We start from the raw sequence: 27,500 nt of genomic DNA on the forward strand, positions 1-27,500 counted from the left end.
ATTCTGCACCAGGCAATGAAGCAAAATATCCTCGTTAGATGATGTTTCCACGGTAACTGACGTTTCCGCCATAGCTGACGTAGCTCTGAGAATCTACTGTGGCTCCGAGACTCTTCTTTGCTGTTTTTAAAATCCATAAATCATCTCGTCGTCTTGTCGCGATCAGTACAACTGCGCGCTGAGACCAGGAAGTAAACTGACAGCGAGTTCTATGAAGTGTGGTGAACGGTGGGGACATCTAGTGGCTAAAAGGGGGAATTACACCTATTACAGTGTTGGAAATAGGCAGAAATCCCAATGTAGTTTTGTTTGTTATAAATATTTTCTTACGAGATGCCAAACTAAAGGTACTAAAGAGCATATTTAAAGGCTGATAACTATAGATATAATGCATCATATTTTCCCGTAAACAACAAAAGGCTTCAAAAAGTAATCACTCATGATACATTTTTAAAAACTCACAATTGTACGGTTGTGTTCCTGGTCTATTACGAGTTTAGGTTTGGGTTAGTTTGTTGGTTTATTTGAAGAGATCAATTCGTACACAACGTCATCCAAAGCGCTTGACGTAACAGGAACGCTGCATTAAAAATCACAATGCAATACAGATAAAAACATAAATAGTCACCACTCTGCAGCTGGCATCCCCTTGAATGCTGTTGTTTTTTTGTTGTTTTATCACATTGTTCCTTTATTATCTGCGTATTGTCTCGACACAGGCCTCATGTTTCCCCTGATCAGCAGAAAAGCTCCAAAACCTCAGCTTCACGTCTGTGCCAGGGCCTGTTCTTGTGCGGTCACGCTGCTATGCTACATTTCACATTAAAATCTCCCACACACAGAGGGGCAGGAAGAGTCTGCACCTTCAAAATAAAAGCCTGATGTATGTGGTCGTCAGAGGAGACTTTAGCTGTTCTAAAAAGAAAAAGTAGAACTTTGATTACTAACATTGGCAAATATAGAGCAAACTTGCCGCTAAATATTCTTATTTTAAGTCAAATTAAAATGGGATGCAGCCCTTTTTCTTCCTCATTAGCAGTTGTGTTTGCTACTGATTGGCTGCTTCATCTGTCAATCACACCCATCTGAGCTCTGCGTCTTTTTATATTCTTGGATGACGGGATAAATGAGATGAAATGAACAGTTCTTTTAGTGGGAGAATGTAAACACGATATGTATCCATGTATGTGTGCTGTGTGTGTTTATTATTCCAGCCAATTTCCCCCAAAACGTCTGATAAAATCCACCTCACATCAAAGTTTAATCAGTTTTTGAATCCTTTTGAGTGTAAAGACATGAACCTGGCCACTCTCTGTTCATATGTTCGTCATCTTTTATACTAATGCATCTTAGGATAGTGAAAATATGACAATCATAACTTTCCAATGCTGTTTCTCATGTCCAGGAGCAGTTTTGACTGACGAAAGGGAATACATTTAGAAAACATTGAATATTATAGGCTTAATCTGCATAACTGTAGATCACTTTAGACACTTTAGATTTCTTAAATAAGTCTGAGTGAGGAGCGCACGATGTAGTTAAACTCTGTGAATAAACTTCAAAGTGACGCAGATAATTAAAAACACAAGCCTGAGGAGAAACACAACACATGGTAAAATGTTCTGTACTTTTGAAAATAATAGAAGCAGTGAGTCATTGATGGGTGAATTAATAGATTCACCATCATGATGGTGTATTTTATTTATTTATTTTATTTATTTTATTTATTTTATTTATTTTATTTATTTTATTTATTTTATTTATTTTATTTATTTTATTTATTTTATTTATTTTATTTATTTGCTAAATTCTATTTATTTGCTAAATTCTATTTATTTGCTAAATTCTATTTATTTGCTAAATTCTATTTATTTGCTAAATTCTATTTATTTGCTAAATTCTATTTATTTGCTAAATTTTATTTATTTTATTTTATTTAGGATCCCCATTAGTCATTACCTCTTAGCTTCATAAAAACAGCTGAAGTCTGCGATATATTTTTCATTATTTTTTCTATTTTAATTGAAAACAACAGGAGCCTCAGTGAATCTTTCAGCGTTCATTACTCCTTAAACATTTTGTATTATTTGTATTTTGTTGTTATACAGTCAAAGTCCATTTTTCAAATCAAACACCTTTTATTTGATGGGCGTTAATATTTGACTATTGTTATTCATTGTTTTATGTTTCTGACTCTGATGCTGGAGGATTGTGACACATAAACCTTTGCTCATTCGTTTATTCACAGAATTGATTTTGATTCTATTTCCAGAGCCTGACGTTGACCTCCGACCCCGAGCGGTGCGTTTGAGCGTCTGTCAGGAGCACACGAATCTGCACAATCGCCTGGACGCAGTGGAAAAGGTGAATCTGTCCAACTCATCGTCATCGCTGTGAAAGAATGAACTGTTCATATTTACACAGACAATTTACATTTTATTTGAATCAGCGCTTTTAAAAGTGGTTATTTTCACACTGAAATCTGATTATTATCTATTATTTCTAGACCTTTATTGTTTTTAAATGACACACAAACCACACAATCTGTAAGTGAGCTGAGGCATCATGGTCAAAATGAAATCAGATTATTTTTGCTGCTCACATTTAATTTTAACTCATAAAATCTGAGTGTGTGATTGTGTATTTGACAATAAATCCATCATGTTGATTTTAGTGGTTTTCAGACACCAAAACTTGAATAATATGTAGTTAGAAATAACAGATACTCTTGAGTTTTGCTTGTTCTTTTCACTGTAAAATGTGACTAAAGATTTCTGCTGACAATATTAAATTATTTGAACATTTGTTTTTCTTGCACGGCTCCTTCAGATAGAGTTTACATTTTTATCCTTCTTCTGAAAATACTAGATTTGATTTTATGTTTATTCCTTTGTCCAATTGTATTTTATTGCATAATATGATTTAAAAAACATGAGCTGCGACGAATGAAGCGCTGAACGAAACAAGTGACTTATTCTACACACAATAAACATTGAGCCCCAAAAATGTTGTTCCAACTATTATTTATTGAATGATAAGAGTAAATTAAGCTTAAGTAATTTAGAGCAGAATATAACTTTATTGTCTATCGAGGAAGAACTTCATCTGCGGCTCACCACCACATGAAACACATGAAACATGAATATAAACATGAATATAAAGAACATGATACACTCAAAAACAACATGAAAACACATGAAAACACATCAAAACAACATGAAAACACATCAAAACAACATACAAAGAACTTGATACACTTAAAAACACCATAAATAACATAAAAACAACATGAAACACTTAAAAATAACTTAAAAACAACATGTAAACAACATGAAAGACTTAAAAACAACATAAAACACATAAAATCAACATAAAACACATAAAAACAACATACAAACAACATCAACACACATAAAAACAACATTTAAAGAACATGAAACACTTAAAAACAACATTAAAACAACATAAAAACAACATTAAACACTTAAAAACAACATTAAAACAACTTAAAAACAACATGAAAACCCATAAAAACAACATACAAACAACATCAACAACATAAAAACAACATATAAAGAACACGAAACACTTAAAAACAACATAAAAAACATAAAAAAAAACAACATTAAACACTTAAAAACAACATTAAAACAACATAAAAACACTTAAAAACAACATGAAAACACAAAAAAACATGAAAACAACAGTACATGAGATACATTATAAATAAAACAGATAAGTTCTTCAGTCCATTCACAAACAACAACAACAACAACAACAACAACAACAACAACAACAACAACAACAGTATAGCATTTTATTTGTCATTTCACATCATAACTGGGACGTCACTTCCGTCTCCCACGGCGACCGGCCCTAAACGATTAATAAACACCAGCTTTCCCTTCGACACGTCTTTTCCGTGACCCGTGATCGTCTTTAACTTCGCTGCTTTTATTATTCATATGGAAACGCCTGGTTTATTTAGAAGCAAATAGTCCATTATTCATAGCACAAAGTCGCACATGTATAATTGATTTGTCTGTGCTTTTTCCCCGCAGACGGTGGAGGACACGGTGGAGAAGCTGGAGGAGGAACTCGTGGGGCTCCTGGACACCATGGAGGACCCTCAGTGGAGCCCCCCGGTGGACACTACAGGCATGAAGACCGTGGATGTTCTGGAGGATCCGGAGCGATGAACGAGACAATAACGAGGGATTTAAACTGAAAAAACAGAAGTGTAATTTGAATTCACGGATGTGTTTGTTTTCAATAAAAACACATTAAAAATAACATCATGCAGTTTGACATCACTTATACAATAAATAAGTGTTGAATGTGGAAAACAAAGTACAAATAATAACTTTCAAAGAGGTGAAATGTTATTTATTTTAATTTGACTGGCTTAAAATTCAATTGTCAATGGAACACGCATCAAATATTGTCAGAAGAAGAAAAATACAAGCGTTTTTCTAAGTTTAAACTAGATAAATTAGATAAAAATGCGACTGCTTTTGAAATAAGAACAAAATGTACTTGTTCTATTGGTAAATCTTATTTTAAGAGTCAAAATAGGCACAAATCAAGATAAATACTAAATTCAGTCGCAGTTTAACAGTTTTCCTTATTTAAGATTGTAAGTTTTTTCAGTGGATGAGAACCACATATAAACAACAACAACAATTGAAAAAAATATAAATCAAAAGGAGAAAAGCAAAAGCAGTAAACCTTGCTCTGTAATAAATAAATAAAATAAATAAAATAAATAAAATAAATAAAATAAATAAAATAAATAAAATAAATAAAATAAATAAAATAAATAAATAGATACATGAATAAATAAATACATACATACATACACACACACACACACACACACACACACACACACACATAAACACACACACACACACACACACACACACAAATACATACATACGTACATAAATACATAAATTAATACACACATACATACATACATACATACATACATACATACATACATACATAAATACACACACACACACACGTACATAAATACATACGTACATAAATACATACATACATATACACGTACATAAATATATACATACATACATACATACACACACACACACACACACACACACACACACACACACACACACACACACACACACACACACACACACACACACACACACATACACACACAAACACACACACATAAATAAATACATAAATAAATAAATACACAAATACATACATAAATGTTGCTATGTTAAGACTGATGTAAAACACTATAAACAGAGATAAACACGCTCACGATCTGATGATTATAAGACAAAATGCTGGTTGGCTCTGAGCCGAGTAAACAACAAACACCTGCTCATATTGTCGTGTTACGTGTTTGTCCCAAAAGCAGCTGATGATACAAGATGTTTGGGCCCACGTGGTTCCAGTCGCTTCAGAAGCTCCAGATCTTCACCGACTGTTCCGTTTTTAACGTGTGAAAACTTTAACGAACTATGCAAATGCTTCACCAGGAAAAGTCTGTTTTTTTGGTCTCAAAGGTAAAAGGTTAAAGCGGCGTGTGACAGGTTTTTACAATGTTCTAATTTTCACTTTATTTGGTGTGTTTTAACCTGTTGTACATGTAAATGATAGTTTTACACCGATCGAGCAGGTATTTGTGGAGAAAACGGTGAAAAATCTGTAGAAAATGACAGGAAGTGACATCACACCACATTTCAGTCAAAGTTTATGTAGAATGCAAACACAGAAACAACCTTCTGACTCTCTGAACAATAAGTCAACAAAATAAAGTCGCTCTTATATATATTTAATTGTCAAAAATAAATAAATATAACGTCATCAAGTACAAACAGGAAGTGAAATTATAAACCTAAAAATGTGCTATTCCTTAATATTTTTTAAATGATTTTTTAGCAAAATTCAAAATACATTTATCTTAACTGTATTTTAGTTCAATGAGTCGTCCGGCCTGTAGGGGGCACTTTAACATTACTTTATTTAACATAGAGAATAGATGACTTTATGCACGGTCGACTGTGTTTGTGTAGTTATTAAGTTATTTTAACATTATTGCTTCATTTTAGTTCAGTATTAGCATTAGCATAAGCATAAGCATTAGCATAAGCATTAACATTAACATTAACATTAGGATTAGGATTAGGATTAGCATTAGCATTATCTTAGTGATTACTTTCCTTAAAACTACTTCAACATGTTCTCAACGCGACCAAAAAACAGCACATTTTAAACAAGATAAGATAGGATAAGATAATCCTTTATTGTCCACACATGGGGAAATTTCATTGTTGCAACGCAGGGACTATCAATCAGGGACAAATCAACTCAGGGATTAAATTCTGAAGGTTTTGAGCTTTAAAATGTGGAATAACATGTCACTGTTTATGGGTAAAAGTAAGTGAAAATGTGTTTGTTGTCACCGTTTTCTAAATTGTGCTGATGAATAAACAACACTTTTTCAAGACTCGTATCAATGTTTTTCAGAGCGATGAAAAAGCATCGTTTCCCTGGACTAAACCCTTTGAAAGCTCGACGAGGGTTAGAACATAGAACTAGCACTTTAGGCGTTTAGAGTGATGCATCGGGTGAACAAACCAATGTAATCGTTATGTCCATGTCAAATAAATAATGTATGAATGAAATAAAATGAATGCAATAAATACAATATAAATACAAATAAATAAATATATAAAATAATTGAAATAATTGAAATAAATAAAATAAATAAAATAAATAAAATAAATAAAATAAATAAAATAAGTAAAATAAATAAAATAAATAAAATAAATAAAATAAATAAAATAAATAAAATAAATAAAATAAATAAAATAAATAATATATGGACAATTTGAAAACCACTTACTGCCTTTTTTTGAAGACACCATACACCAGAACACTCAAAGGACAATTGGAAAGAAGGTGTAAATAATACCAGTGTGTTTGGCTCTTAGGCTGGTGCAATAGTGGTAGTTTTTGTGCCTCTGGTTCAGACGTTTCCTCAGGGTTCTACAAAATCTACATTTATTACGTCAAATAACCATGCAAATCCATTTGTTGCAAGCCACATCTGGCCTTCCCTCGAGGCACAGTGTTAGAAAATCAAGGTCTTATGGTAAATACTGTATGTAAAGAGCAGCCTTGACTCACTGCCCCCCCCCTCCTGTCCAGAGAAGAAACACACAGCACAACTGTATCGTTACTGGAAGGGCTTTTATTTCTTTATCAAAGCAGTTGAAGCAGCATGTCCATTCTACACAGAGCATTTTCAGTCCATTTCAGTTCATAAACCGCACAGAACGTTATGCAAAATGTATCTGACGCCGGACGGGCCCAGACATGAGGCAGTGTGTGGGACGTCCCGAGCAGAGCGGGGTGCATGCGACCGATTCTGGTTCCGATTATCGATGACTACAAACGATCATTACACATTCAATTCACCATGACTTACTTCAGCCAAGACGTAGTACAACAACATTTGGTTTCTGGTAATTTGAGCCTTCGGTGAAAGAAGTTGTGGCACTTAAAACGTGGCTCAAAGTCGGGTTTCGAAGATTATGAACGTGTGGTAAACGTCTCGCTCTAAGTTGTGTGTCAAGTTTGTCAAATATCTCGACTAGAGCTACACAATATACTGCAGAAGTATCAATATACTGCAGAAGTATCAATATACTGCAGAAGTATCAATATACTGCAGAAATATCAATATACTGCAGAAGTATCAATATACTGCAGAAATATCAATATACTGCAGAAGTATCAATATACTGCAGAAATATCAATATACTGCAGAAGTATCAATATACTGCAGAAATATCAATATACTGCAGAAGTATCAATATACTGCAGAAATATCAATATACTGCAGAAGTATCAATATACTGCAGAAATATCAATATACTGCAGAAGTATCAATATTGCAACAGACAAATACTATTGCAATAACACCAAATTTACAGTTTATAAAATGATAAAAAAAAAAAAACGCTGATTTTATTAATGATTTTCCTTAGTCTAAATTTGTTATTTAGTTTTGGTTTTCTTTGGTTAAAGCTGGGGAACCCAACTTTTATTTTCTAAGTATTATTTATGAGAACATATAGCATTTTTTCTTTTTTTTCTCTTATTATTAATTATGTCTATTTTCAGACCGTTGTGCGCTGCCTGCATCTAATAGTTAACATTAATGAATTAGCAACCCTACAGTCTCGACCAGCTCACAACACTGTTTTTTTAAACTTCTATACATTGTCCTGTCAATTAAATAAATGCTTTTAATTGAGTAATAATGTCGCACAATGTGTTTTTGGTGTCCGTAATCGATGGAGATGCTGTTGTTTTGTCTGGAATGTTCCACAAAGCGTATCTATGCACGGGAACAAGCAGAATACTATCGCAAACCGAGTGTTTTTAGCAAATAAAACCCCCTGAAGAGAAGTTACATAGTGCACCTTCAAAACAACAATCATTTTCAGCATAAAATTGTTTTTTTAGGAATATTACATAATAAAAGTATGTCATACCAATGTACTGTTCAGAAGGTTTAGAAACTATGAATTACCGTATTTTCCGGACTATAAGTCGCACCAGCCAACAAATGCATAATAGAGAAGAAAAAAACATTGCACTGGAGTATGAAAGTGTGAAAATAACAAATAATGTCACATATAAGTCGCTCCAGAGTATAAGTATATAAGTATAAATATCAGTATAAGTTGCACCCCGGCCAAAACTATTAAAAAAAAGGTGCAATTTATAGTCCGGAAAATACGGTAATCTATTCTCTCTTCGTGAGAATTTCGATTTAAGCGTTTCCACGTTTTCCCATTCAAAATATAATAATAATACTTTTTTTCATACGCTTTTCATTGCTAATCACTATGGCAACGGTCCTAATTTGTCGTTGAAACCCACAAACAGGCGTCAGTAGGCGGTAGAAAAGGTCTCGCTGTAGCACAACTCGACGACGCTTACACCTTTTAAAAGACACGGAAAGTACCCCCAGCTTCAACGGTCAGCCACGGCGTCGACGTTCTGCTGAAACGCCGCCCCCGTTCCTCCGCTGCACGGACACGAGAACATTTAAACGCATCCACAAACTCGAGCTCGGACCACGGGATGCACTGGACATCGGCGAAGAATCATGCCTCCGAACAACACTGGATTATGCCACGTACGGGTTCGCTCTGGGCTCAGGACCGTACGTTCGTCTACAGTAGAACGTCATGCACAAACGAGAGAGCGCCGGTCATGCACGAGAAGCATAATACTGCGGCAGGTCAGAGGACGCCATTTTATATTCATAGAAACAAATGACTACAAACTAATCAGAATGTACCGTATTGTGTTAAAAGTGTCGCTCGGCGTTTAAGGCCGGTGTCTGCGAGGGGAATGAGAAGATAAAACGGAGTGAACGGAACTTATTTCTCTGCTGAAAACGATCCGCTTTTGGCCGGCAGCATTTCCGGAAGCTTCACTAAAAAATCGGCCGTTCTTATTGTTGGTTTGTGGTTGTTAAAGAGTCAAACCCCTGAAAACAAGAGTCAAAATCCACATAAATGACACAATAGTTATGATTTTACACACAATAATACCATGGGACACCTTAAATTTGGTGAATGAATGTCATAAAAGTCTGTGTTTGCAATGGCGCGTCGCACATTGATGACATCACAGAGAGATTAAGCTCTACTTCCTGTCATTTTAAACTTCAATTTTTCAAAATGTCTTCACAAACTACGGATGTAAATCTATGATGAATATTTACCACAGGTTCTATCCCACCAAAGAAAGTCATAACTAGAAATCAGAAGAACATGTCATATAGACATTAAATACAAAATGTAGGTATCAAACTAAAAAAGTATGTTTTTTCTTCTTCTATGTAGCGCAATTTGTTTTGCTACTGAACATATGTATTGTAAATGCAGTAATTTGAGTCAAAATGAGACCACAAAGTGCGTTTTGCATCCAATTCGAGGAAGTGTGCCGTTAGCATGCTAATTGTTAGCATTAGCATGACGGTAAAACTCGCTTGAGCTTCCGAAAGTTGCAAAAGGCGCCTATAAACTATTGCAGCAAATAATTAGGACGGCTGCAGTTTAAAATGAACTAGTTTTTCACATTTTTTAAAGAGACTTTTACGGCGGACGCCCAGACTTTGAGTTAACCAAAATATACAAATAAAATCAGCTAGAACCATTTTCAAACAGGCGCTTCAATACTTTTACTCACGCAGATAGTTTAGTGATACTTTTACTTGAATAGTTACGTTTGCTAAGGCATTGGATAAGGCATCGTTACATTTTAATAACTCCTCTTCGTCAAATCATTTCCGACTTAGCAATTCCATCTGACAAACGTCGGCATCCGCTTTTTAAATTGCCTTTTATTTTCTCATTTCCCTCTTTGAGACCGAGCCTCTTTTCACTCCGGTCACGTAGTGGTAAATCTAATCTGAACTACATCTCTGTACATAATATTTCCGCTTGTATAAATGAAGGATCTGGCGGTCCTCGGACACGGCGAACGCGCCCGCTCGCCCGTTAGAAATGGTTTTATGCAAAGGGTAGAAAAGCTTTGGCATGTTCTGCCGACAAGTTGTGCCTGCACACTTGGAGAGGAGCTTTTCCACCGACTCCCACATAAAACTGTGAGCGCCACTACTGCGGTTTAGGCTATTTACAGGGTTTATATTATCATTCAGGCCCGACGGGGGTTTAAGGTGGACGCTGCTACATGTTCCCAGGTCGGACTGAGACTCACAATACCACCTTAAATGTACCACGTTATCGTTACGACTACGAGTTTACAATTAAGTATTAGAGGCTACAAATACGGTCCCGGAAACAAACTTAAAAACAATCAAAAATGCGCGTCGTTTTGGAAAATGACGCTGGATTCGCTCAAATTTGAAGACGTTTTAAAGCCGTTTTTTTGGTACCGTACGTTCTGGTTCCGGTCGTCTATACGTTTGACGGTACTTTACGTTATTAAACCCGAGCGACGGTTATAGTTTGTTCAGAACACTGTACATTTACGCACTATAACATCATTTAGAAGACAAAAAAACGCCGACCTGAACGAGGCGGTTTACAGACTCGGGTAACACTGATTATCGTCAGGCACAAAGTATTTCAACTCGCTGTTTCTGCGTGGAGAGAAAATGGCAACCGAACTAGTAAAAAAAGAAATATATGTACAGAATAAAAGGGTCTTAACGTTAAGCACTTCTTCCATCGCTGTGTTTACGTGCACAGAGGACAGGGAACTGCACTTTTGGCAAGCGAGGACATAAACGAGCAACAACTTGAACTTTCTTTTCTTCTAATACATGAAATCCAACGTTCTTGATGCAAAAGTAAAGTCATTGTCGTATAAACGGTCGTATAAACATTAAACGTGCACTTTTTAGCTTACGGGTTGAATTGAAATGATTCGTTTTTAGTTCCGACGACTGTATTGCGACCTGAGTAAACACGATTATCGATTCATTTCATAATTTTGACTTCATTTCCCCTGATGCATCTGTAGTTTAGACAAACATGGTCTCAAATGCATGGGATTCTTGTATTAGTTTAGCATTTCGTATTCTCACGATTCTCAGCAATTTTTCCCCTTCTTGATTTTATATTCTTGGCCTGATTATTGCCACATTGCAGCGATTTAACAGTTTGAACATTTTCTGGAGAATTTACTAGCCATTTTACAAAGAACGGAGATCTGGCCCTTTAAGTTGCAGTTAGCTAATTAGCTTTCCACCGCTAACGTCATGGATCCAAGCGATTAAAAGACGACACCTCCATGTAGTTCCCGGTTTGAGATATTACAGTACCTTTCGAAAAATATGTTTGAAATCCGTTTTCCCGACGCCAACTAGTGGTGAGATTTCCATTTACAACGGATGAGAGCGAGAACACAGAATAATCATGAGGGCGACCTCGAGTTTCAGGGGGTTTCGACCGAGCGGAGAAAGGCCAAATGGGAAAAAAACAACTCCTTCTGCTCCGTGAATAATTCAGATCTGTCCATTAGATGGAGCGAGAGAAAGAGCGGGAAGGCTGAGAGGGCGGAGCCTCCCCCTAGTCAAAACACACCCCGAAAACTCCCCGAAAAAGAAACAGGCTCTTGCTCCCAGTGTCATCATAAAGTCCGAGCACTGCAGACTCTTTGCCGTCGTCTCGCATTCGTCGCCTCGTGTTCATTGTCTCGCGTCCGTCGTCTCGCGTCCGTCGTCTCGCGTCCGTCGTCTCGCGTCCGTCGTCTCGCGTCCGTCGTCTCGTGTTCGCAGTCTCGCGTTTGTCCGTCTCGCGTTCGTCCGTCTCGCGTTCGTCCGTCTCGCATTCTCGTCTGTCTCGCGTTCGTCCGTCTCGCGTTCGTCCGTCTCGCGTCCGTCGTCTAGTCTCACGTTTGTCGTCTCACGTTTGTCGTCTCGTCTCGCATTCGTCCGTCTCGCGTTCGTCGTCTCACGTCCGTTGTCTCGCGTCCGTCGTCTCGCGTCCGTCGTCTCGCGTCCGTCGTCTCGTGTTCGCAGTCTCGCGTTTGTCCGTCTCGCGTTCGTCCGTCTCGCGTTCGTCCGTCTCGCGTTCTCGTCTGTCTCGCGTTCGTCCGTCTCGCGTTCGTCCGTCTCGCGTCCGTCGTCTAGTCTCACGTTTGTCGTCTCACGTTTGTCGTCTCACGTTTGTCGTCTCGTCTCGCATTCGTCCGTCTCGCGTTCGTCGTCTCACGTCCGTTGTCTCGCGTCCGTCGTCTCGCGTCCGTCGTCTCGCGTCCGTCGTCTCGTGTTCGCAGTCTCGCGTTTGTCCGTCTCGCGTTCGTCCGTCTCGCGTTCGTCCGTCTCGCGTTCTCGTCTGTCTCGCGTTCGTCCGTCTCGCGTTCGTCCGTCTCGCGTCCGTCGTCTAGTCTCACGTTTGTCGTCTCACGTTTGTCGTCTCACGTTTGTCGTCTCGTCTCGCATTCGTCCGTCTCGCGTTCGTCGTCTCACGTCCGTCGTCTCGCGTTCGTCGTCTTGTCTCACGTCCGTCGTCTCGCGTTCCTCGTCTTGTCTCACGTCTGTCGTCTCGTGTTTGTCGTCTCACGTTTGTTGTCTCGTCTCGCATTCGTCCGTCTCGCGTTCCTCGTCTCGCGTTCGTCGTCTCACGTCCGTCGTCTCGCGTTCCTCGTCTTGTCTCACGTCCGTCGTCTCGTGTTTGTCGTCTCGCGTTTGTCGTCTCGCGTTCGTCGTCTTGTCTCACGTTCGTCGTCTCGCGTTCGCCGTTTCGCATTCTTCGTCCCACAATCGTCGTCTCACGTTCGTCGTCTCGCGTTTGTCCCTCTCGCGTTCGCCGTCTCGCATTCTTCGTCTCGCATTCTTCGTCTCGCATTCTTTGTCTCACATTCGTCGTCTCGAGTTCACGTCTCGCGTTTGTCCCTCTCACGTCCGTCGTCTCGTGTTCGTCGTCTCGCATTCTTTGTCTCATATTCGTCGTCTCGCATTCGTCGTTTCGCGTTCGTCCGTCTCGCGTCCGTCGTCTCGTGTTCGATCCCGTTACGTTGCATAGAAGGAAGAGCGTACGGTGCGTCGTCGCGGGAAGAGGCGGGAGGAGGCGTGTCGCGATCAGGAAATGCTACGAGGAAATGAAAGGGATGGCGGGAGTGTCTGAGTCCGTTTGCGTGTGGGAGTGAACTGGCCGCGGTCGTGAGCAGCAGCAGCAGCAGCAGCAAGAGGGAAATACACAGCTTCGTTTTGTGTTTTTAGAAAGTACAAATATCTGCGCCAGCCGTTAAATGTTTAATACTGCAGTTTTTGCGCTAATTCCCGCCAGTTTGTAGAGGGTTTTTGTGACGGGAAATATTGTTTTCGTGGATTCTTTTCAACATGTTTTGCTTTGGTTTCTTGTTATTTCCAATGTGAATTACTTTGTGATTTTATGTGTGAAAGACATCGCTTTTAATCGTTCTGATGTGAAGCTTTTAGATGCAATTCAGGACTAAACTTAAAGTGCATTTGTCATGATGTGGTCCTAAATTGAGCCAGTTTTAGTTGTTCTAGTCTTTGTCCAGGTTTAGTCTTGGTTTAGTCGGGTTTTAGTCGCACATTTAGACTTACTCAGGGCTAAACCAGGACTTGAAGAGGACCAGACCAAGACTAAACAGACTCTTTAGCGCTTATAATTTAACTTATAAACTAAATTTAGTTTGAACTAATTTCACTTTTCCCCAAACCTCATAGTCCGGATGTTGTCGGCATTAAACTTAATTTATGAATATAATGAAGTGTATTTTCAGCTCTCGACTCAAAATTAACACAACTTTCTAATATTTAAGAAGCTCTAATCTAGAAAAGTTGTGCTGGATTGAGTGTTGGTTCCAGGATATTGGTTCTGTGGGATATACTGCAAGTTTTAAGACTTTTAAGGTCCAAAAAGTCTAATTTTATTCACCAAAGCTATCCTGTGCGACTTGAGGAGTACAACACAACATTTGGATCAGTTTTGTCGTACTTTCTAGCAATTGTAGGTCATTTCAGCCATTAAAACAGCTGTAATTTGATTAAATGTGTTGAATATATACAGAAGAACACGCCCACCCATCAGAAAGGTTACGTAGTGCGTCTTTAAAGCGAATCGTCCCTTCTAAGCTTGACTTCATTGTTAGTTTGATGCTGCTGCTTCGTAAAACACTCCTCACACGCAAACGTATTTAAAAACAACTCAAACAAGTCAAAAAGATGGCGGTGTTTGTCTGAGAACAGCCGTGTGCAGATGTCTCGTAGTCCCCCGAAGACCACGAGACGGAGTGAGGTTTTATCTAAGACATGGCACCGACGCGGCAGGTCTCCACGGCGACGCGAGGAGGCGGTGCTAGCAGCTGCCGGGGGAGGAGCAGACGGAGCCGCAAATGCTCAGTTTGGACGAGGTGTCGGGTCCCGGGTCCTGGTCCTGCTCTGGGTCCCGGGCCCGGCCTGGTTCCGGTTCTGGTTCCGGGTCTTGGAGGTCCTCGTCTGTCGCTCCGGCCTCTGGTTCTCCGTCGCCGCTGTCGACGCCCGCCTCAGAGGGACCCTCCTCCTGACGCCGTTTCAACCTGGACGCAAACAGGAAGTAGAAAAAATAAACCGCTTTGTAACACTTTATAATACACGGTAATAAAGCATGAACAAAAATGTACTTCATGATGAACAAAAAGCTTAGTAACCACTTCATGAATAACCTAAACATACTTTTTGACACTTTGATTAAGTAGTTTCTGAGCCTGAATTACTCTTAAAGTAGACAAACTATGATTTCTTCAGGTACTTTGCATTGAACTATAACATAAGAAGTCCAGAAATGACAGTTTTTTTTATTATAAACAGCAATATTGACATAAAACGGCTTGAAAATAGAAATGGGACCATCGACTTCAAAACTGCCCATCTGACAAGCTCCGCCTCTTCACAGTGGCATTTCACCGTAACAAGTGTCGGATTGTCACTTACATGTTTTGTGTAACGTTTTAGAACACTACATGTAGGACTCGGAGTCTTTGTTTTTCCAAGTAATCGCAAAAGTGCAGGGGATGTGGGCGGGGATAGGGGGTAGGTGAAAACGAGATTTTTTTTAACCCTCGAGCATCAGTTACAGGATTACACAAACATGGATGAATCAATCAAAGTACATTTTCAGTAAACAAATGATGAGGAAAGACTGATATAACATGTTCACTATGATTAAAGTCTTTATTCATGCTTTGTTAAGTATAATTAGTTAATTAGTTAGTGCAGGTAGCATGAAGTGGTACCAAACTGTTTTGTAATGTATTTTCAAGCTGGGAAATTACTAAATGTTATGTGTAATATCAATATCATAATGAAACGCTGCACTGACTTTAAAGCACAAAACATTATTAATACGTTATATTAGCCTATTATTAATGACTGATTGTCTGCATCATGATTATTGTATTATTCACCGTCATAATTATTATCTACACAGTGCTTTTCTTGATGCCCAAAGTCGCAGTACAATTAACTCCATTATTTGCGTGATTGAGAGACATGTGACAACAGAAATCTGCATAAAACAATATACATTTTATAAGAATAGAATCTAAAAGAGACGAGGACGTAAGTGATATTTTTGCACTTTTTAGTTGTGCTATTTGATTGTCTCTCAAACTTCACCCAAGACATTCATGATTACCATTAACAGTATAATGGGAAACAAAAGTAATACCGTATTTTCTGGACTATAAGTCGCACCTTTTTCATAGTTTTGGCCGGGGTGCGACTTATACTCATATTTATACTTATATACTTATACTTTGGAGTGATATTATTTGTTATTTTCACAATTGCAACTGCATTTCATACTCCAGTGCGACTTATATATGTTTTTTTCTTCTCTATTATGCATTTTTTTGGCTGGTGCGACTTATACTCCGGAAAATACGGTAATTATAATAAAAGGTGTAATTATTTTGAGCATATCGCTGGCTTCTTACTTTTCCCGGTTGAAGATCATAAATTCTTGCTGGACCACGTCGAGGCACTCCTGCAGATAGTCGTTCTCCTGCAAACACACAGCACTTATCAGACTCTATAGTTCAAAAGCGTTAAACTGAAACGTCACTCGGGGTCGTTCGAGTGCGTTCACGTTGGCTGCTCTTTATAAACAAGTCAAAACATATTTATGCTTCAAATTGGATTGGGCTAAAAATAGAAGTCCATATTTCAGACAGCACTCGGGGCACTGACGGCTCCATAATTTAATAACCTTGATAATAACAAGTGCACGCGAACGCCACACCGGGAAAACGCACGACTTAACGACCCGAGAAAACAAATCTATAATTCAAATATGTAGTTTTCCGAGTACCACAAGTGGAATTTGTATTAGCGTTTGAGAAGCAGACTGTTATTTTAAGACATCTTTTTGTCATTAACTACATTTAATTTAACTTCTGTTTTCCTTGTGTTTAGTCACTATTCACTTTTGCTAATTACTATTACGATAGTCCCAATTTTTAATCACTTAAAACTCACACCTTTGTAGTATTTTTAAGAAAGTTGAACGTCCTGTACCTCAGTTTGAACCATGAGTGAAGAACATGTTTTAATTAGCCCAAAACTACAACAACCAGTTTGTTGGTAAAGTCTATATCGTTGATTTATAGTTTTATTTGGGCATTTGCCGCTTCTATCTGCACCTCTAATGGGGCAGCCTGTTTTTCTTTTGCCAACACGTGCTAATCGCTAATGCTAACATGTGCTAATCGCAAATGCTAACTCGTGCTAATCGCTAATGCTAACACGTGCAATTCACTAATGCTAACACGTGCTAATCGCTAATGCTAACACGTGCTAATCGCTAATGCCAACACGTGCAATTCACTAATGTTAACACATGCTAATCGCTAATGCTAACACGTGCTAATCGCTAATGCTAACACGTGCAATTCGCTAATGCTAACACATGCTAATCGCCCATGCTAACACGTGCTAATCGCTAGTGCTAACACGTGCTAATCCCTAGTGCGAACACGTGCATTTCAATAATGCTAACACGTGCTAATCACTAATGCTAACACGCGCTGCCTCCCGGAGTGGCGTTAATGGCGATGGAGTCATGATGATGATGATGATGGGACGAGGCTTCCGCTGATGAATGTGAAGGAAAGGTGTGCTAAACAACAAGACAACAACAACAACAACAACAACACAAAGAGAGTGCAGAGAAACCACTTTCTGGGATAATCACAGTTTCCGTAAGTGTTTGAATTGATTAAAAAAACGGTGTCTTTGGCAGTTGCTTCTAAATCGTTCTCATCCAACGAAAAGCCGTTTAAAATAGAAAGATGAAATGATCCTTCAATGTCGTCTTTCCCTCTAAAAGCTGTTGTTATAAAAAAACATGACGTGGTGTAAGTGGCATTTGCCTGAACTCGATGAGACAAAGGTCAGACCCTTTAATAACAGTAATAACGTTCACAGACACAAACAAATCCATTCACAATGCGGGTGTTTTATAAAATCACATCTAAATCCCGTTGTAATTCACTCACTAAAATCTGCTTCAACTCACACGCCACATTCAAACATAAGATTCATTTCCCATTCATTTTCCAATTAAAATTAATACATTAAATTAAACAGCTAAGTGGTAACTAAACAACACAATTCTTATCATTTACTCAGATATTTAGAAAAACAAATTTAGCTTTAAAAAAAACATCATAATGGACATAGCCTCAGGTGGTGCCTTTAAACTTTGAATATTCTACAGTTGTTTTACCTGGTTAAATAAATAATACATCATTTTTAGAGACCGTTAAAGTGACATATGACAGGTTTTATTATAAACAAAATGTGCTATTCTGTGATTTTTTTCTGTGAAATTCTGTGAAATTTGTGCAAAATTAACAATATATTTATCTTAACTGCATTAACCTAACTAAAACAACCAGAGTTTGTTGGTGACGTTTATATAAAATGTATTATTGATTTATAGTTTGATTTGGTCGTTTGCCGCCTCTATCTCCACCTCTAATGGAGGGGCAGCCTGTTTTGTTTCGCTAACACGTGCTAATTACTAATGCTCACACGTGCTAATTGCTAATGCTAACACGTGCTAATCGCTAATGCTAACACGTGCTGGCGTTAATGGCGATGGAGTCACGATGATGATGGGACGAGGCTGCCGCTGATGAGAGCAGAGGAAAAGTGTGCTAAACAACAAGACAACAACAACAACAACAACAACAGCAACACAAAGAGAGCGCCGTGTTTGAAGAAATCAGGACAAAAAGTTCAGAGCCGGGACTCCAGGAGAACCTCGTTAACTCGGGACGTGTCGAGTTTGATTTGACGAGGGACGAGGAACAAAGGGGTCCGCGACGAGGCTACGCTAACGAACGAGAAGCTCCCGTTTGTAACAAAAGACGCCTGGTCATTATGCAATGAGGCCGAGGCAGATGCTTCTGGAGGTTTCTAAGCAGGCGGTTTTTAAAGGTGCGCTCCATCACTCTGTCTGGCACCTTTGAAGTTTCCATGGCGATGTTCTGTCTTCGGATGGGATGTTCTACTACGGCACGGCATTGCACTTTCCTCCCTCGTTCTTACGGTGAGAGAAGTGTAACGACGACACGGTGATAATGATGAAGGGTCTGTGCAGCTTTCCTCGTTATATAAAGGTTAAATAAAAAAAAAAAACATTTCTTAACAAGCAATAAAAAGGGCTCCGAATGTGCTCCCTTGTCCCTAACCCCTCGATCACTACACAGTCCAGTGCTGAGCCGCAACAATGGCCGACAAACATGTAAAAAATAACTATTATAATAAGCAATGTTTTCTCTTTTTAAATCATTAACACTTAAGAAATGTCTGGCAAGGCCCCGCCCCCTAATATCGGTTATTAATATTATATAGTATTGGACTAATAATCACCAAACAAGTAATACTTAATGATCTCCCACTTCCTCTCTTACCTTCATTCACTCACTTCTGTCCTTCTCCCTTTTCCCCCTCCCCATCTCTCCATCTCCCCTTAACTCTACCTCTCCTTCTCACTCACTTACTCTCTCTCCTTCTCTTCCCTCCCTTTGTCTCTCTTCCTCTCCCCCGTCTCTCCTTCTCTCTCGCTCTCTCTCCATCCATCTCTACCCCTCCCTCACTCTCATCTTCCCTCCCTCTCTCTCTCTCCATCCCCTACCCCCTCTCTCCATCTCTTCCTCTTTCCTCTCTCTCCATCTCTCCCTCCCCTCTCTCTCTCTCTTCCCTCTCTTCCTCCCTTTCTCTCCCCCTGCCTCTCTCTCTCTCCATCTCTCCCTCCCCTCTCTCTCTCTCTTCCCTCTCTTCCTCCCTTTCTCTCCCCCTGCCTCTCTCTCCCTCCCTCTCTCCCTCCCTCTCTCACTCCTTCCCTCTCTTCCCTCTCTCCTTCCCTCTCTCTCTTCCTCTCTCACTCCTCTCTCTCTCTCCCTCTCTCACTCCTTCCCTCTCTTGCTCTTCCTCCCCTTCCTCTCTCCCTCCCTCTCCTCCCCCCTCTCTCTCTCTCCTCCATCTCTCTCCCCTCCCTCCCCTTCTCCTTCTCTTCTCTCTTCCTCCCTCTGTTCCCTCCCTCCCTCTCTCTCTCCTCCCTCTCTCCCTCCTCCCCTCTCTTCCCTCTCTCCCTCCCCTTCCTCCCTCTCTCCTTCTCTTCTCTCTCCCTCTCTCTCCCTCCCTCTCTTCCCTTCCTCTGTTCCCTCTCCTCTCTCTCTCTCTTTCAGAATCATTGCTTCACACTGATCTGAGCTCGAGGCTTGTTCTGAACTTTGCCGTTGTCCAAAAGCCCAGAAAAAGGTGACTCAACTCGACATAACATTTCCAGAGCTCATCTCACTGCGGCCTGAGCTTTCCCAGCAAAAACAAACGTGTTTTCAATGATATTTAAATATGTCAGATCTGTTTATAGCAGTGTTTAATGTCAGATTGCAGATTATATCTCTCTAATGACATGAAGCAAACACACGTCTCTCGTCGGGATGAATAAACAAAACCAGGACCAATATATATCGGCCCAGTATCGGTATCGGCCAATATTCACGTCATTGGGTAACATCGTCAGCTCGTGGATGGAATATTCTAAATGAACAGAATGTAAACTTTATTCTGAGCCAAAAGACGCAGAAATGACAGAATTCTCCTCTCATGAAGAATAATCATACAATAACCTATATGTATAACTATATCGTAACATAGAGCTACATAAACGATAGCCCAATCAAACGTGTTCCCTTTCCCCCCCATTATTATGTGTTCTAACAGTTTAAAACAGATTTGATCCTTATTTTTCGAATCTTAAAAATCATTAGTTTGCAGCAATATTTCTTTATAAAAAAATGTAAAAAGTGTTTAAAAACCCCCCAAAACGTATAGACAATATCGGCCTAAAATATTGGCATTTTCTAATAACATCAGTATCGGCCTAAAAGTTTGATATCGGTGCAATAAATGCTTTTTTTTTCTCCTTTCTTTTTTTCTTCTTTTTTTTAACCATTATTTAAGACCAAAGATGTAAAGTTAACATGACAAGTTTATGGAGCCAAGTCCGTGATAATGAAGATCAACTTTTTAGGATTTTTGATTTGGTTATTTCTTTCAAAAACAGACAATCGCTACTTGAAACACTGACATAATTTCCAGAGGTGGGCAACATATCGAAATTTAGAGAAGATTGTGAACGTTGTTATACTATTGTTTGAGGGACACTGCAAAAAATAATAATCTTGTCAATATCGCATTAGAACAAAAACACAACGTATTAAATGATCCCTTCATATTTTGAACCTACAACATTTACCACATCTCTTCACGTCTCAGATTTCCACCACAACAGGCTCCTCTTTCGCTCGCGTTTCCCGCCGCAGACGCCCGTAAACCCACGCCACAGGATGGATTTCACCAGGAAGTGCGCTCCACCACAGGGATCGCTTCACGTGGGATAAAAATATCTGCGTTTTTGCCATCAAACGGAACAAAAGCGCTTTAACCGACGCGTCTTAGGTCTGTCCTGCCTCTTCACTTCACACGTGACGGACGGAGCAGTTTTCAGGGCGAGAAGCCAGTAAAAGTATCACACGCCAAAGAAATAGTAGTCCAATAGTAGAATAATAGTACTTTTCAGAGCAGTTTACTTCATACACCTTTATACCTTCAGATATGACGTGCTTTTGTATTTTTTGAGTCTGTTCTTTGGAAAGACCAGAAGCTCTGCATTATTTATTATTTCTCTATGGTTCTGTCCAGCTCTGTTTTTCATTTTTTTTAATTGATTAATTAATTCCTTCATTCTATGGTCTATGGTGCTGTCCAGCTTTGTTTTTATTGTTTAATTAATTCATGTATTTATTTGTTTATTTATCTATTCATTCTATGGTTTTATGTTTTTTTAAGCTCTTTATTTACTACTCTTTCTTTGCAAAAGTCAGTTTGTTTTATGTATCTTTTTGTTGTTTTACGTTTAAAAAAAATAAACAGTAAAAAAAAAAAAAACACTAATAAAATTACAGTATTTTAAACGCTTTTACACCCAAACTGTTACCCAGTACTTAAGTAGTTGTAAATGCTTTTTTACTCTTAAATGAGAAATAATTTTAGCCGCTACTCTTTTCTACTTGACATTCATTATTTCGAGTGACTCCTACTTGAGAGCTCAGTTTGGTAACTCTCTCCACCTCCACAGATGTTTCTCTTTCATGGTTCAACATCAGAAAGAGAGAACGGATCAGCAGCAGTAGCAGTAGAAGTAGTAGTACAAATAGTAGTAGTTGTAGTAGTATAATGACTCCACGTGCGTCTCTTTCCTTCTTGTTTTTGAAAGTTTGTGAGTGGTATCATTATGACTCACCGATTGCGAGTCCTTGCTGTTGTCACGGGAGCGGTTTTTGGCGAGCCTCTTCTTCTTTTTGTGAAGCGGTCGAGACTCCAGGATCATCTCCTCCAGCTCGAACGTGGGGTCGCAGTGCAGACGGCCCTTCTGCTCCGAGAGGGCGACGAAAGGACGTGAAATACACAGTATCACTTGTCTTGGAGCTTTTCGGTTAATATTCTCGGCTTTAGCGACACATCTTCGCACGCTCGATTCGTTTTTAAGGAGCGTTCACACTTAACCCGGTTTGGTCCTGGTTTGAGCCCAGTTTAATGAGGAAAACTCAAAAAACGCTTCACAGAACAATAATAAAATGGTAAATTTAAAAGAATATGAGTTTGAATCCTGGCTCCGGCTATTTGTTTCATGTCCTCCCTTTTCTCGTGCCCTTGTCACTCTAAAACTGCAAAAAAAAATCTTTAAAAAAGAAAAACAATGTCCTGACAGAGACATGTAGAGTTCTCTGCTTCATTAAGGCTGCAAGAAAGCATTATATGTTCATTTAAACAATTCAATCTATGAATTTGATTGCTCTGTTTTCACGTTATTTTCTATCAGAATTTTGCTCTTTCTCCACTCGTAAGCAAGATGGCCGCCACAATTGCCACAGCAACAGAACCCACGTTGGCTCTACCCTAAATTATAACACAATGAGACCCTGAACCAGGAAAGAAACAAACAGCGAGTCTCGAGGTCTTTAGTTTAGTCCTGACTTGGATTGGTTCAGGTTTTCATACGTCTGCGTTGAAGTGTGAACGCACCTCAAAGTTCCATCTGTTTCGTTTGCGTCGCCCGTTGCTAAGCTCCTTTATCAGCGCACACATCTCCTGAATAAGTCCCGATTCTGAGGCTCCCACTCACGTTAGGCACGAACCCGGGGTCCATGGTCTTCTCGTAGACCGCGTCCCAGTTGACGTCGGCGAGGTAGGGCGCGGCCTGCATGTCGGACAGACTGGTGAAGCGGTGCTCGGGGTTCACCGTCAGCAGCTGCAGGAGACACACATGATGTAGGTATATTGACACAAAACTGCTCAGAGAAGTATGTTTGTATCAAAGACGTACTAGTACAAGCACGTTCAAATTGTGTGCAAAATTTGAAGCATTTTGGAAGAACTAATGTCCCTATTCAAAAGGCAATTTTTTGGAAATTCTTAGCAAAATGTACACACAGACCATAACACTAAACAACTATGACATGGGTCTCATTGACTTTTTTGATCGGCATGCCAAAATGGAAGTTTGTGCGAAATTTCATAATATTTCAAAAAACTAAATATTTTACTGCCCATTATAAAAAATATTTTCACTCTGTAGGGGGAATTCAATTAATTTGTTTCACTTCAAGTAGGTTAAGGGCAAAGCGTTTAATAATAATCAATAGCTTTAATCACAACCATAATAGTAATAATAATCATAACCATGGTAATGATAATAACACTAATCATAATCATAATCATGCTTATGCTGGATGTAAGTAGCAACTTTCATGACACCACAAATGTTACATTGTGCACTTTTAAAACACATAACTATGTTCCATTCTCTTATTTTTTTATGCAGATTTCAAAGTATCACAGAAGTAACAAGAGAAAGAAATGCCAGATATCGCATTTAGAACCCTTAATTAGTGTAAAATTTATACGCTCACTTCAGGTGGATTTTGATGAATGTTTAAAACTGTTAAAGATGGAAACACATTTATTGTCAATACATATGCAAGGACATACATGGTGTCTCTTTATAGTAAGTGAAACAAACACGATTCTGTTTACTTCCCCAAACCACTGAACCGGAGACAAACTGAAGGATGTTGCTCCCCTCAAAGACCCTCGTCCATCTTCACACTGACGCAGACGTCCAGATGTCATTTTGAGACAGAAAACGAACTCTGCATGAAAACCAGAGCACGGACTCCCTCCGTCTAACGTCAGTCCAACTGTGATTGATGTAAACTTTACTTTTATTTCTGTTGCTCATTTTGATGATGCTTGACTTATTCGGGTTTTTGCTCCTAAATTACTGGAACATACATTTTAAGCTGTGAAATCCACGTTTTCTCACATAAAAAAGAAAAAGTTCCAATTGGTCCATTACTTTACTTAACACAAATCTTAAATTTGAATTAAAACAATAAAAATAATTCTGAATTATTCCTTGTTTGCCGATGAATATTACCGTGCCTGCAGTTTAATAATCTCTCAATGAATCAATGCCTGATTGTATTTATTTGAATCATATTTCATTTTCAATTTTCATTTTTACAGTATAATTTAGTTCAGTCTTGCCAAACAATTGAGGTCTTGTAGTAAGTGCTAATGCGATCAAACCTGATCACACAGGAATAATGAACGTTTGGAAATGTAATGGCGAGTAAGTAACCAACAGGGGGCAGTGTTAATCGAGCCTAAATCCCGTCGGTTGCAGTGTTTTAAAAGCTCTGATCTCGTCACACCAGAGACATGAATCCAGTTGTGATGTGAGTGAGGAACCATCTGGAACCAAGAGGGCGTGAGTCTGGCACGTGCGAAGAGGCGGGACCAAAATGTGCCACCGCCAACGAACTCGAGAAGGAAGATTCTACGGAATATCCTCCAGCGACAGGTGAAGTGAGGCTTGATTTGTAAAAAGTTAGCGCCGTTTTGCAAAATATCCGACAGCAATTTTCCCTGACAAACACTGTAATTAGATTTATGTTATGGATTCTGTTCAAAGTTCACATTCTGAACGCGTGAGCTGCTAAACTAGAAACATATTTGTGGAGGTTTTCAGCAGGTTTTACACATAATAAAGTGTATTTTGTTGTACGCAAAGGACTTAAACAACTGCAGTTGTTGTGGTTCTGTTATTATGGATTCCTCCCGGACACTTTTGAAGTTTGACGTGGTTCTGGAAGTCCATTTCTCATACATTTTTGTCGTGGAGATTAAAAAACATTAGAATTCTAAGAGATTAAGGACACGGCAGAGGTGATTAATGTCCATGACGCGGTTGTTTTCAGCCCAAAAAGACAGATAACCAACGTAAAACTTCACATAAGTTGGCAGTTTATAAAGTTTGAGAGACAGATTTGAAATACTGAGTCTATGACATAGCTCATTTAATATACATGTATGTCAGAATCCCTTGGTGGGCGGTCCCTAGTGATCTCCATGACGATTGTTATTCAGGTCACAATATTCTGATAATCATAAAAACCAAAACATAATAATTGTGACCATTTTAGAAGCAAAATTCAGTATTTTTTGTTCACTATACTTCCCAAAAATAGATGTAAATGTTAAGAAAGTTTGTTTTATCTAGTTGCTTTTGTCATATTTAACTTTATTCTGTTTTTCAGGGAGTTAAATATTGTAACGCCGCTCACAAACTTGAGGAACAGTAACAAGGTCTCAATAATCGTGAATAATCGTTAAATCGTAGCGTTTCTTTTTTTCTCCCAATAATCGTAACGCAAACATTCCATATCGTGACGTTGACTACTACATCTACAGTTAACGTTGAAGCTCCTCGTTTAAAATGCAAACTTCAGAATCTTCTCATTGAACAGGACAGAATCCCACCGTCACGCCACGCTCATTCACTCGCCGGCAAACGCGCGACGATGGCCTTTATGCCGGCTCCGGAGAGGATTCAGGCGGGATAAGGCTCTGTCCCGGGTGCTTCTGAGGTTCCTCCATCTGTCGTGCGTTTTCCCTTCCGCCTCAAGGGCCCCGAGCAAAGAAAAGGGGCTTTGTCTTCTCCGCCGGTGTGTTTTGAACAGTGTCTCCTTTGCCACGTCGCACAAACCTTACACGAGGAGGATTATAGTGCTGTTTTTGGAACGACTAGTGAGGTTTGTGGACCGAGAAACGCATTGTTTTATAGAGTAAATGTGATGTAACCTCAATAGTGAATGTCGTGTGTTTGTTTGTTTGTTTGTTGGCCTTAGGGGGCGTTAAGAAAATACGTACTATTATGTCATAAACTATACATTTTGGGAAAGCGCGAGTCATGGTGTGGGTCCCTGGTCACTGACGGGTACTTTTGTTAATTTTGAGTATGTTTTTGGCCCTCTAAACAGTAATAGTGTTATTCTTTTGCATTACATGTTTTTATGTACGGAACATGCAAGAGATGGGGAACGTATTCGTGAGCTACTTAGTGCAAACGAGCGCTTTACATGGGGATGACGACCGCTTCGCTTCGCGGTCATCATCCCCATGTAAAGCGCTCCTTTAGTGCGCATGGAGTGTGACCAGGGACCCACACTATGAGGTAGGAAATAGAAAGTATTTCACACAGATTGATTGATTGATTGGTCACTCACCAGCCATCCTTACAGTCAAGAAACAGGGCAAAAATATGACATAATATACTATAAAATACACCCGAATATGACTAGGATGAACATCAAAATGAACGACATCCTTCTGTTGACAGTGCAGTTCGTGGCCTCACCTTCCTCATCAGCGAGACCAGGTCCTTGGGCCAGGCCGGACTGTACTGGACACTGATGGTACTGAAGAGCTGCAGCAGAGACTCCACCGAATTACTGGCGTGGATGTCGTACGGCCGCTGCGGGACACAAACGGACAACGGACGTGAGGGAAACGGGTGAAGGAGCCACGGAAACGCAAGCACAACCCGTTTATTCCACAGCCATCGGACGAGTCTTCACTGTCCACTGTAAAACACACCTTAGAACGTCTGTGAGCGCTGGTCACTTTGGCCTTTTACTGTTCTATGATGTCTTTTTTATCATTTTAAGATAAGATAAGATATTCCTTTATTGTCCCACATGGGGAAATTTCATTGGTGCAACGCAGGTAGATACAGAGGTAGATCCAGAAGAACAGATCACTTATAGGAAGTCTGAAAAACACTTTCAGTAGAAGATCTCCTATAAATAAATAAAAACTCCCATAGACAAATAAATAAATAAATACCATTGCATGTGATCCCGACAGTAATTGCACATGAATATGTGTCACGACAGCACATAGATTGCACATGAATTTCACAGTAATTGCACATGAATTGCACATGAATTCCAACAGCAATTGCACATATGACAGAATTGCACATCAGTATTAGGTTAGGTCAGTATTGCGAGTGTTCAGTACTAACAGTGTT

General features: G+C 39.3%; 2 protein-coding genes across 2 annotated transcripts in view; one reads left to right on the forward strand and one right to left on the reverse strand.

Moving 5' to 3' along the window:
- The window catches only part of LOC140351026 (placenta-specific protein 9-like), a 6,260-nt gene extending 2,017 nt beyond the window's left edge, over window positions 1-4,243 (forward strand). The window contains exons 2-3 of the mRNA XM_072436663.1: window positions 2,273-2,364; window positions 4,062-4,243. Of these exons, the coding sequence (XP_072292764.1) occupies window positions 2,273-2,364; window positions 4,062-4,199 (230 nt within the window). The 3' untranslated portion in view covers window positions 4,200-4,243. The remainder of the gene's footprint in view (window positions 1-2,272; window positions 2,365-4,061) is intronic.
- Window positions 4,244-14,777: 10,534 nt separating this feature from the next.
- The window catches only part of LOC140351024 (serine/threonine-protein kinase 32C-like), a 238,271-nt gene continuing 225,548 nt past the window's right edge, over window positions 14,778-27,500 (reverse strand). The window contains exons 8-12 of the mRNA XM_072436658.1: window positions 26,826-26,942; window positions 23,250-23,375; window positions 22,368-22,496; window positions 16,489-16,556; window positions 14,778-15,090 (exon numbers count right to left, since the gene is read on the reverse strand). Coding sequence (XP_072292759.1) covers window positions 14,871-15,090; window positions 16,489-16,556; window positions 22,368-22,496; window positions 23,250-23,375; window positions 26,826-26,942 — 660 coding nt within the window. The 3' untranslated portion in view covers window positions 14,778-14,870. The remainder of the gene's footprint in view (window positions 15,091-16,488; window positions 16,557-22,367; window positions 22,497-23,249; window positions 23,376-26,825; window positions 26,943-27,500) is intronic.

The sequence above is a fragment of the Eucyclogobius newberryi genome, unplaced genomic scaffold (genome assembly GCF_026437365.1).
Source record: "Eucyclogobius newberryi isolate DKJ021-1_F unplaced genomic scaffold, fEucNew1.0.hap1 SCAF_8, whole genome shotgun sequence".
NCBI classification, from domain to species: Eukaryota; Metazoa; Chordata; class Actinopteri; order Gobiiformes; family Gobiidae; genus Eucyclogobius; species Eucyclogobius newberryi.